This window comes from Pimephales promelas, chromosome 8 (assembly GCF_988280905.1).
Source record: "Pimephales promelas chromosome 8, fPimPro1.hap1.1, whole genome shotgun sequence".
Classification (NCBI taxonomy): Eukaryota; Metazoa; Chordata; class Actinopteri; order Cypriniformes; family Leuciscidae; genus Pimephales; species Pimephales promelas.
Window position 1 is genome coordinate 29,751,552 of NC_142776.1, and position 12,460 is coordinate 29,764,011.

The 12,460-nt window shown below is 34.5% G+C and overlaps 1 protein-coding gene across 2 annotated transcripts; it reads left to right on the forward strand.

The window, feature by feature from the left end:
* Positions 1-149: 149 nt before the first annotated feature.
* On the forward strand, positions 150-11,971 carry twf2 (twinfilin actin binding protein 2). 2 transcript variants are annotated; one of them, XM_039689541.2, is made up of 8 exons: positions 150-1,079; positions 5,757-5,935; positions 7,339-7,434; positions 7,997-8,101; positions 8,700-8,825; positions 8,917-9,067; positions 9,173-9,294; positions 10,641-11,971. In XM_039689541.2, exons 1-8 carry the CDS (start codon positions 983-985, stop codon positions 10,806-10,808), a joined length of 1,044 nt encoding a protein of 347 aa, XP_039545475.2. In that variant the 5' UTR covers positions 150-982; the 3' UTR covers positions 10,809-11,971. The 2 variants fall into 2 exon arrangements, with proteins under 2 accessions (XP_039545475.2, XP_088990469.1); XM_089134343.1 differs by lacking the exon at positions 150-1,079 and adding an exon at positions 1,936-2,084.
* Positions 11,972-12,460: the final 489 nt, after the last annotated feature.

Consider the following 12,460-nt stretch of genomic DNA (forward strand, 5'->3'; position numbering starts at 1 on the left):
GTGATATAGTGTCGTTATGGTGGGAAGATGCTAAGCAATGACGTCACAACAAAGTGACACATTCAGTTATGCAGTTCCTTACCTGTCCAATAGAGGGTGGTATGAGATTTGAAATGAGTCTAGTTGTGGTTTTGGTGAATGAATGGGCTCTATGCACGGCGTTATTTCCGGTGAAGGATTAAGGATGCTCGATAACTTCCGCCGATCATAGAGTCCAATGCAATACCGAGAATTTATATTGAATTTTATACTCCATGGTTATACTAATGAAACGTTAGTCACAAAAACGGATAAAACAGACACCCCTCGTTGTGTTTATGCTTCTTTTTAAAATTATATTAAATAAACATAACTATATATAAAATGACATCTAAACGTATGTACGTTTCGTTTCAAAGACGGGAGGACAGTAAATATTGAAGACTCTGCCATAATCCCGTTTTCTCCGGTTTTCCTCCGCTTTAATCTACACAACCGGAAATGGACGAGCATCCTTACGTCAAATGCGGAACGTATGCGTGCATATAGCCCATTGATCCTTAATGCATTATTTTCAAATCCAAATCAAAGGATTTAAACGACTGGCCCCAGGGCTGCGCTGGGGGATGGTCGGGCTGTTACCCGAGGCCAGACAGTGTGCCTGCTAAATTTGGGGCAAGAGGGATCGGGTTCCTTCTGCAAGCACACACGATCCTGTCCTAGTTACAGGAGCCTTCTCTCACTCATTTGCTGCTCTCACATGCCCTCTCACTTGGATAGCAGACAGTCTCTCAAACACCAAACTCTTACATCACTCTTACTGCTGCTTGTATAGGCCAATATCGTTTAGTTTCTGATAGGTTAACGTACAAATCTGGCACTGACCATCCCTTGAAGATAGCTTGTAAAAAGAAGATCTTCCAGGTGACCTGACCTGTCCAGCTTCAATCAACTTCAGAAGGATCCTTGGCGGGTAGGAATAAAGGCACCACACTGACCCGCCATGTTTCTGGTTCTGGTGGTTACAGAGGAGCTGAGGGAGTTCCTGTCCCGGGCACGAAGTGGAACCGGCCGCCTCATCCAGGTGTTGATCAGAGACGGTGAGTGAGAAGGAGGTCAAGGGAATTTAATGAATCAGAAAGGTGAAGGTGCCAATATTGCTGAGGACTCGGACAAAACAAAAATGTTGACCAATAAATCAAATTTACTCTTTTAATTTATATATTTAAAAGAGTACTACCTGCTTGTAGATTAACTCTTAATGAATCTAAACCATCTTAATCTTAATTACTGTCAACACATTAACACGCTATTGTATCACTGTGGGTGTCAGAGACTTAGCTAATATTGGTTCTTAATGATTACCATATTAATGTGTCATTTACTTAGTAGCCTAGTCCAAGGTTGACTTCAACAAATAGCCTTTATTTTTCTAGTACTGCCATGGTACCTTGTCCAAAAATCGTGGTTGTACCACTTTTTAATACCTTTTGTTAGTGGAAGATCAATATTCACTTATTTAATGGCCTTAATTTTCACTACATGTTCAAGAGCCATACAGGAATATTAAAATGGTCATCAATCAAAATTGTGTAAATATGTAACAATATTTCCCCATGTAGCCTATGATTCAACTAAAATCTGTAGGCTACTTTAGCAATAATTAGGCTGTTGAAAATAGAAATATGTTCAAACCATTAAATCAATTAATGGTAAACTAAAATTATGCCAATAAAAAAGCTACTTTACTGATATTTACTGATATAGCCAACATAAATGGGTGATTTTCCTATTTTAATTTAATATTATTTGGTTTGTATTTGTTGAACTAGATTTTTTTTTATCTAGGCTATGTATTGTTGTTTTACCGCCCAGGTATCAGCTGACGTGAGGAAATAGGACCAAAACACATTTCACAATGTATTTTGATTCTGCATTCACATGTTGACAGTAGGTCGGTCGGATGACGCGTCAATTGACGTGGAAACTGAATGGTTCTGGAGGGATTAAAACTGTGCAGAGGTCACGGAACTATAAACGGTTTCTCTGTTGCAATAAAAGCGCTTGTGTGAGAGCGTGCGTTTGCGTACGAGGCCGAGTGTCAGGTAGGCTACTGTTGAAATATTAGCTCACTATCAGATGACAAGATCCAGTTGCTGGGAAGGAAAGGGCAAAACACTATCAAATTTGAGTGAAGTCACTCTGCCATTACCCAGCATGCATGACGTATTGGTGCACGTAGCCTACTCAGCTCCGAGCGTTTGACTGCAGTAGGCTACTCCGATCAAAAGTTCGAGGTCAGCATTATTATTTTTTTTCAAAGAAAGAAAGGGACGCATTAAGCTGATCAAAAGTGACGGTAAAAACATTATAATGTTACAAAATATTTGTATTTCAAATACATGCTAACTTTCTATTCATAAAGAAATCCTGAAAAATCTCTATCACGATTTCCTCAAATACTAAGCAGTAGCCTACAACTGTTTTCAACATTGATAACAACAATAGGCTAAACGTTTCTTGAGCCACAAATCAGCATTTTAGAATGATTTCTGAAGGATCATGTGACAATTAAGACTGGAGTTAATAGCTGCTAACCAAATTCAGCCTTGCCACCACAGGAATAAATTAGGCCAGTTTTTAGAATATATTAAAAATAGGAAACAGTTATTTTAAATCGTAATAATATTTCTGGTCACACTTTACAATAACTGTTTTGTTAAGTTAGTGCATTAAATAACATAAATGGTACAACAATAGATTGCTATTGTTAGTTTGATAACCTTTCTCAATGTTAGTTAATAAAAAAAAAAATCATATTCATGTTCCTATTAGTTCACAGTGCATTAACCAATGTTAAGATATATAATGTATTAATAAATGTTGAAATTAATATGAACTAAGATTAATAAATGCTTTAGAAGTATTGGTCATTTTTAGTTCATTTTAAAACTATAGTAGTCATCTAGTTACCAAGTAAAATCTTATTGTAAAGTGTTACCATTTTTCACAATATTACTATTTTACTGTATTTTTGATCAAATAAATGCAGCATTGGTGAGCAGAAGAGACGTCTTGCGAAAACATTCAAAAATCTTACTGACCCCAAACTTCAGAAGAGTGTAAATTTCTAGAAGCTAATTATTTGGAGATTTTACCTTTGAGTTTACATTAGCTTCAAACTAATTGTGATAGTAAGGTTACTTTGTTAAATTAAACTAATGCAGGACAGTTTTGTCTAGGAAAGATGATGGCTGCTAATAGATTTCTAATCAGGTAGACTGTGTGGCCATATTAGACCGCTCCAGCCATTCCGACATCTAATGGATAGAATTTAGGCTGGTTGTTGATATGGCTCTTCCACTGTCTGTTTGACGCCTGGGATGCATGAAGACGTCTGGATCTGAATAGATCGGCTTGTTTTGGGTTCACATGTTGCCTTTGAGTCTCACAGAGATGATATTTCAGGAAACATAAAGCAGGTCAACACAGTTTTGGATCTTGTGTATCCCAACCCTTATTGGTGGGTAGATCAGACCACATGGTCAAATGCTAGTTAGTGTTCATGGTGATCGAAGCCATAGCTTTCTTGGCAGTGCACCGTCTTACGGTTCAGACACATTTATTTAGCCTGATTGTGTTTATGTGTGATATTTTTTGGTATGAATGGACTTGTATGACAGAACTCAGGGAGGTAGACATATGGAGGTAGACCTTTTCAAATTGGCACATATGTGTGTGGCTGTGCAAACAGCTTTCTGTACGTGTGTTTTAGGGGTGAGTAAAAGGCTGATGGAAAGTATGTGTCTGTGCTGATAGCTGGAATGTGTGCGACCTCAGAATAGCAGCTGCTGCAAAAAGACCATCAGGAAATCCCCCTCCAAGGTCATTCAGACTATGTATGTGGATGATGTTTGCATTAGATGTGGTTATTGACGCACTGGCTGTTTTGATGGTGTGCTCATTAATGCTTTATTTCAGTTAGGTGTCAAATCTTTCACTCACTCTGCCCAACCTTTAGATACTTTAATCCACTATTGACGAAACTGTTGTTTGGACTGCTGCATAAGACTGAATGAAACAACATTCCAGCCATAGCAGGTTAGACGAGTGCTATCAAGGCCATTGGATTAAAAAATGGCGGGGAAGCGTTTTCCCAAAAATGACGGAAATTTGTCAATGACGAGGAAAGAGTTAATAGCGAGAATCAGACTCTAAACTCAAGTGTTACCATTTGGGGTTAGTAAGATTTATTTACATGTTTTTAGTATCTTATGTTCCCCAAGGATGAACTTGGATATATATACATATATATATATATATATGAAGAGTTCAGATGCAAAAGCCTCTAAATGCCATTTGAAATTTTCTTCTTTAATGATGATTTTTATCAAACTTGTATATTTAAGTTCAGTAATTTCACTTAAATAACAATTAATAGGTAATTATCAATGCCATTTAAGTGAAATCACTGAACTTAAATTTACAAGTTTGATAAAAATCATCATTAAAGAAGAACATTTCAAATGGCATTTAGAGGCTTTTGCATATAAACTCTTCATATATATATATATATATATATATATATATATATATATACTCAAATCAAATTTTACATTTTTGTCTTTTTTTTTTGGAGTGAACTGTCATCTTTTAACATAGCATGACTGACTGTCTATTTTTTATGTCCAGGAAAATTAAATTTAAAAAAATTATTTAAAAAAAAGAAGTGAAATATACTTATATCCTACATTTAAAATTGAAATATAATCATTACGTTTTAAACAAAAACAGAATTTTTACGTCTGTGTACAAAGAAAATCTGAGGACAGCAGGGAGTGAAGTGAACAGATGTACTAGTAAGTAGATTATTGATGTGATAAGCGATGCGTACTGAGAACATCGCTGTTAATCTGAGTGTTGACGCCTGAAAGCAGAGGGTGGATGAGAAAAGATGAAGCCTATACCCATTAGAAAAGATGAAGCCTATAAACGTGCTTCAGTACAGGGTGTACTGGTCACACTCTTCAGGAATTCTTCTATATCTCACAAGTGTTACAATGGTCTCCATTAAACAGTGCACTGTATATAACAGAGCATTTATAAAGACCAAAGTCTCATAAATATGGCCACTTCTTTTCATATGGGGATGAATTGCTTCTAAGAACAGTTGTAATGAGCACTTTATGATGGCAATTTCAGCTTTTCATAGCAAAAGGCCCACGGTATCATTCTCGGGTGGAACTATTTCATATAATTTGTCCTCCCAAGTCATTTTTATTATATTATATAACATCAGCAGTCAAAGTCACCATTATACCATTGAGCAATTTGATCAAAAACAAAGTGTTAACAAAAAGATACACTAAATATGGTTCAATTCAGTAAAGACGATATGATTATCAAGAATATATTGTGATATTAGACATTCCCCAGTAGTGGATTGTTTAATACAATTGTCTAGATAACTGAAGATTAAACTGATGTGTATTATTGTGAATGTGTCTCTAGGTGAACTAAGCATCATGTGCTATATTGGGTGTAAGATACAAGGTGTGTCATGCTCTTTTTATAGCATGATGTTGATAATGGATAATATTTCACTTATTTGTTATCAGCAGTAGGCCATTAACCAAGTCTAGCCTTGTAAACACATATAGATTGATCTATTTGATGCAATATAAAATTACGCGTTACGCAACAGGTTTTTGGAATCGTGTGCAATGTCGGTTGCACCAGGTTTGTAATGAGAAAACTTTTTTTTATGTGTGTTTCAGAGCAGCTGGTGCTGGGGGCATATAGAGAGCCACGCCAGACCTGGGACAAAGACTATGACCACTTCCTGCTCCCCCTGCTGGACCCTCTCGAGCCCTGCTACATTTTATACCGGTTGGACTCTAAGAACGCTCAAGGCTATGAGTGGCTCTTCATCTCCTGGTCACCTGACCAGTCTCCTGTAGGTTTTAACATCCAGACATGAAGATGTAAAGCTTGACCTGGTTAGCTGGAACAGCTAAAAACATGCATTTAAATAAGTAAAGGTGATATATATATATATATATATATATATATATATATATATATATATATATATATATATATATATATATATATATATAAAAGAACCATTGGAGAACATTTAACCTATTCATTTTAAATTGAACAATCGAAACATCGAAATCAAAACAATCTTTCTATTACCAATTAGAACACCCCTGGACCACTCTTAAACAAAAGGTTCAATGGGTTATAATAGATCCCTAGGGTTCTTGGGCCTCATATATAAAATGTTGCTTAGAAACTGTACATAAGATCATTTCTCAAAAGTGTGTACGAGTGATTCAGAGAAAACAAACATAGCCTACACATAAAAAACGAACATGCTCTCACAAAAACGTGCGTATGCATCTCATCCAGATGTGGAACACAATTTGGCCAACACAATTTACAAGTGTCGTTACGCTAACAGGGTTTTATTATTATTCGCGCTTAGATTTCCAAATACCTGCAGTACTCCAACTCTGCCACAAGGAAAAAGTCCCGTACGGCTGCTTAGAACCTGACGTGGCGCTAAGAACATTTTCACGTCAAAGACTGACTATTTTTTAAACCAGCGCAGATTTTAGCACATGTACACTCTATGATCAAATCTTTTATAAATGAGGCCCCAGGACTAAATTTTAAAGAAACTTTTATGTCAAAAAGGTTCTAAATAAGCAGAAATGTCTTGAATTACTTTTTTTTCTTGTGACAATGTTTTTTTTTCCCATACAATTTGTAAAAAAACTAATAAAAAACAAATAAAAAACTAATTAAAACTAAATGATTTAAAATTAAATCTATAAAATGATGGGAACCCCTAAAAGGTTATACATGAAACGCCTGAAAGGAACCCTTTAATGTTCTATATAGAAACTTTTCTGAAGAATGTAGCATCCACAAAACGCTAGCAACTGCATAAATGTATTTAAAACACTCATAAGCATAATCATTATTTATTTTTATTTTTTTCAGAAAATGTAAAAATCAAATTCATTGTAATAGGGTACGCTTTATTGTGGTTAGAAGCTGTGAGTATTTGTTTTGTTACTGTTTATTTATTTCATACACTGTAAAAAAATATTTTCAAGATTTATCAAAACATTTTTTCTTTTGTCAAATCAACTTAAATAATTTATTTAGTTGAGATAACTTATTATTTTGAGTTTCTGATGAATAAATTAATCTCCTTCATTGTATTAACTCACTTTTTCCAGTTCAATCAACTTCAAATTTTAAGGCAACCAGGTTACTTACTTTTGTAAGTTAAACCAACAATATTTTTTTAGAGTGTAAAGTGAGCATTTGCTTTTGCTACAGGTCAGACAAAAGATGCTGTATGCTGCCACTCGTGCCACAGTTAAGAAAGAGTTTGGCGGTGGACACGTCAAAGATGAAATTTTCGGCACAATTGAGGTACTATACACAGCAATATCAAGAACAAATAATAGTGGTAGTACAACTGGTAAATGGTTTACGTTAAACTCTCTCTGTATGGACCACAATTAATTTGGTAATTAATTTGTTCAAACAATTTTGCCTTTGTGAATAGTTATAATGATCTGCTGATAAATGGACTCGGTCAATCTGTCATGTCTTCAACTGTCAGTCAAATACCCTTAAGCGGTATTATTTTACAGTTGAAAAAGTTTGAGTGGACCACCATGTTCCTTAATTTAGAAACTGGACAACTTGTGGCTGTTGGCAGTGTTCTTGGAAATGCTTACCAGGCATGGTCAACACAGAGAGGAGTCAGACTAAATATATACTCCAAAAATTGAACTAACAACAACAAAGTTTAATGGGAGGAAGTCTACTTATATTTTTACATATTGAAATGACTACTTGGTTGTGTGGGAATTAATAAACTATATTTATTTCATTTTTGATGAATTAATAATGAACTACATTATAATAATGGCTAAATACTAATGAAATTTGTGAGTACATTTTTTATTTATTTTTTCCCCATCACCAGGAGGACCTTTGTCTTCAGGGCTACCTGCGACATGTGACTTCATGTTCTGCACCAGCTCCCCTGACTGCGGCCGAGCAGGAGCTACAGCGAATCAGAATCACGGAGGTGAGAAACGACTGACAGCATAATTATAGTATACGTCCATGAAGTACTTCAGCTCTTTGTTTTATATTTCTTCATTAAGATATAATGAATATAATGAAGATATATATTTTCATAACAATAATCACATTTGACATTTGTCTTTAATGTAAGGCATCTGGATATTTTACTTTAGTTTTTTGATTGTTTGTTTGTTTTTGTAATTCTCAATTATGATTTTCACTCATTTCTCACGTTTTAAATCAGGATAATATAAATAAAATTAAATGTCATGAACATAATTAGGATCTTAAGGGTCTTAAAAATAAGCCTTTTCTTTAACATATATATATATTTATATTTATTATGGTTAGTCTAATATGGAGTGGATATTTTCATGACTGGTTTTGTGTGATCCACGCATATGGACATTGTCATCTACACTCATACTCTTATCCACCATCTCTCACCCTCATAAACAAACAACAGAACAGTCTTCCATGACATTCTAGGGTAGCTCAAAGGAATTGTTTAGGAAAATGTTTTTAATAGATTGACAGGAACTGTTTAGGTCATAATTTACAGTGCTGGAATACAAAATTGGCTGTGTTTGTGTCTGTAGGTGAAAACTGAGATCAGTGTGGACCCCAAACATCAGACTCTACAGGGTCTTGCCTTCCCGTTACAAGCCGAGGCCAAACGTGCTTTACAGCAGCTCGCAGAGAGACGCATTAACTACATTCAACTAGTACGACGCAGACATACACATTTATACTTCAGTGTGTTCTTACCAGATACTTTCTCACCAAACTGACTAGAAATGTTTGGTTTCTATTTAGAAGTTAGATACGGAGAAGGAAACAATTGAACTAGTGCACACCAGCCCGACAGACATCCGTGATCTACCCTGCCGGATCCCCTTGGATACACCCAGATACCACTTCTTTCTTTACAAACATTCACATGAAGGAGACTACCTCGAGTCTGTGGGTTAGTCACTCCGTCCACCATTCCTTATCAGTATCTCATCTATATCAATCTGTGTAACAGTTATGTAAAACTTTTTCACATGTCTTCCTCTATCACTCTCCATAGTGTTCATATACTCCATGCCAGGATACAGCTGCAGCATCAAGGAAAGGATGCTGTATTCCAGCTGTAAGAGTCGTCTTCTGGAAGGAGTAGAGAGGGACTTCCACCTAGAAGTGGCTAAAAAGGTAAAACACGCTCTATCACACTTCTCACATGATTTAACCCCTTAGCTGTCACCCCCCTTTTTGAGAATGGGGGTTAAAATGCACTATTCAAACTTAAATGGTTGTAATTTAAGAATGCTTTAGAATATATACCCAAGTTTGGTCTTGTTTTAAAGAAAACACTCAGCAGAATATTGCTGAAGTGAAAACACTTCAAAAAATGGAAGTATGAAAAAGTTATGGAAGCTTAAATTTACAGTAAATTAAATATACTGTACTATATATTTTTTATTTTATATAAAATAGATATTTTATAAAATATTTTTTACTCTAAAATTTCTATAAAATCAAAGCCATACCTCTTATCAAGTTATGTTGCAAATTTGAAGTTGATAGCACAAAAATTTAAGTTCCCATGAGATTTTGTTTAGGCGTAGTACCACAAATAGCCACCGGGTGCCATTGAATTCCATTGAATTTAGTTGTATACATTCTGCCTTAACAAATTAATACATTTCTGTCCAAATATCAATTCTGTCACAAAATTTGGAACCTTGAGACTCTGACCTTTCTGACAATATCAGTTTTGTCAAGATTACAAAAGGTTTTGATCATAAATTATGAAATATAATGATGCCCAAAAGGGGAGGAGCCTGATAAAATAAGTACCGTTTCTATGGTAACCCAACTTTCAATTATAAAACAGTTTTCACACGATGAATTCTGAGTTTATAAGCTTTCAAATGATACCTAATTTATGATAACTACTAAAATATGTGATATAATAAAAAAAGGCGATAAAAAATAATATTATATTTTAGAGGATAATAAACTTAAATATGATCATTTTTAGAGGATAATATTGTACTATAATTTTTTATTTTTTATTGAAAAATACTAGATTATATGTTTATTATGAACTTTTAGCATAAAAACCAGAAGTTTCAATGATTAAAAGTGGGTTCATCGACTTTTTGTGACAAAGGCCAAAGGGCTCCTCTTATGATGCAGATTTTTTGAGGTGCACTCTTGTCATAAATTCATCAATTACTCTTCCTACATAATTTTTAACACAAAACAGGAGTAGAATATATATTTAGAAGTCTTAGACCTTTCCAACAATATATAATATGTCATAATTAGATTAGGATTTAATAGAAATATAGTGAAATAAAGTTAGGCGTCCCGGTACCAGTTAAGGGGTTAAAATCACAACACTTTGGTTAAAGTAAACATGCAAATAAAGGTAAAAGAGCAACCACCGCTTTCATGTTGACTTTAACAAATAAGAGACAATTTATATACACACTGACATTTATTCTGATTTTTTTGTGTGTGTGTGTGTTCTTGTTAATATGTTCATTTAGTTGGAGATAGATAGTGGAGAGGAGCTGACAGATGAATATCTGTATGATGAGGTCCATCCTAAGCAGCAAGCCCACAAGCAAGCATTCGCCAAACCTCGTGGCCCTGCTGGGAAGAGGGGAAACAAACGTCTAATAAAGGGAGGTGGAGAGAATGGTGACAACCGCTAGGAAGGACATAAAGTGGGAGGAGGAGATAAATGAACTTCAGTGGTACCCTAAATTTTCCACAGTTCCCTATTTCCACCTGTTTTCAGGCTAATTTGCTGGTATAGTAATGGAAAAATTGGGATTCTGTGCTCAGTTGTTGTTAAAAACGTTCTTTCTTTGGCTTGTATTTACTCAGTGTTATCAGATGCGTATTCATTTGGTGTGTTAATGTGCTTATATTTAAGAGAAAAACTCAGGAATTAATTTTATCTCAGTAAATTTTCTGAGCATATTTTTGTTACATAATCTCGTACATGCATACACACTCAACTCAACAAAATTTTAAGCATATTAAAAGTGTTTATTGTGAAAGGTGGTGGATCGCTCTTATTTTGAAAGTGTTTTTTAAAAGTCTAGAAAAGAAGTTAGAAGAACCCACAGCCATTTCATAGAAAAAGGCACGCTTATATACACGTAATCACCAGAGCTAAATGTGACATGCAGACAGAATGTTATACTGCGTGAGAACCAATCAAGTTACTGTTAAGTAAAAGATATGTATGCAGGTTTAGACTTGATTCAGATTCATATTTAAACATTTTATATGATGATAACCTTTTGTGTTTTTATAGCTGCAGTTGAGTGTCTTCATTTTTTTTCTTACAAAACACAAATATGTCTCATAAATCCGTTCTTTGATTTACATGGCCCCATACTGTGAAACACATACGATATACTATGTGTATAAGCTTCTATTAGTAATCAGAACATTTCCAAATGAAATATTTTTGTATGTTAAATATTTAAAAACAAAATCAGGATTGAAAATATAATTGTCTAATTAAGTGAATACTTCAGCTAGTGAAATGTTTAAAATCATCATGGTTAGCATAAACAATCTAATGCTAATATCTAAACAAAAACATGATTTAATTTGTTTCATGTATGTTATTGATGGTTGCCCCGGACTATGTTGACATGGATCATTTATATTATTATATCCTCCCCGCCTTTTTTTTCTTAGAATTTTTGTCTGTCAGTGATTAGAGTCAAAGGTCATACACAAAAGATAATCATACCTTATAAAAATGAATTGTAATTAACAGTAAATTAAAATCAACAGCCCTCTCTTGCATTGTTTATGAACATATTGTTGCATAAATAAATAAAAAACTTTCACTGAGTGTTTGGTGGTAATTATTATTTGGCAAATCGATAAATGAATGTAAAATCACAGATGAAAGGAGGGCATCCCTGCAAAAATACTGCAATTTACAATGGGATACACCAGATAGCCTCTAGATGGCAGTCAAAAACAACCGTTTAGAATAAACTCGGTTAGAAGCGCCAATAAATCAAGTGGCTACTAAAATAAAAAATTGAGGAAGTTCCATATTAGCCTGACTTCCTCATACTCATATTCAAGAAAGAATATTCAAATTCAAAAAATATTGTGGGCGGAGTTCGGGCTGGCATCCAGGCTAGAAGTTCCACAGACATACATAAGAAGAAATGGTCAAGCCAAATTTCATTCGTTTTCTCCAGATCATCAAGGACTACATCACTTGTTTGGATTGTCAATAAAACAAGCTAAAAAGACTTGTGATATTTAACTTATACATTTTTGATTATGAATGAAAGTTTTCTGTACATTTCTGTATACTGTTGTTCTG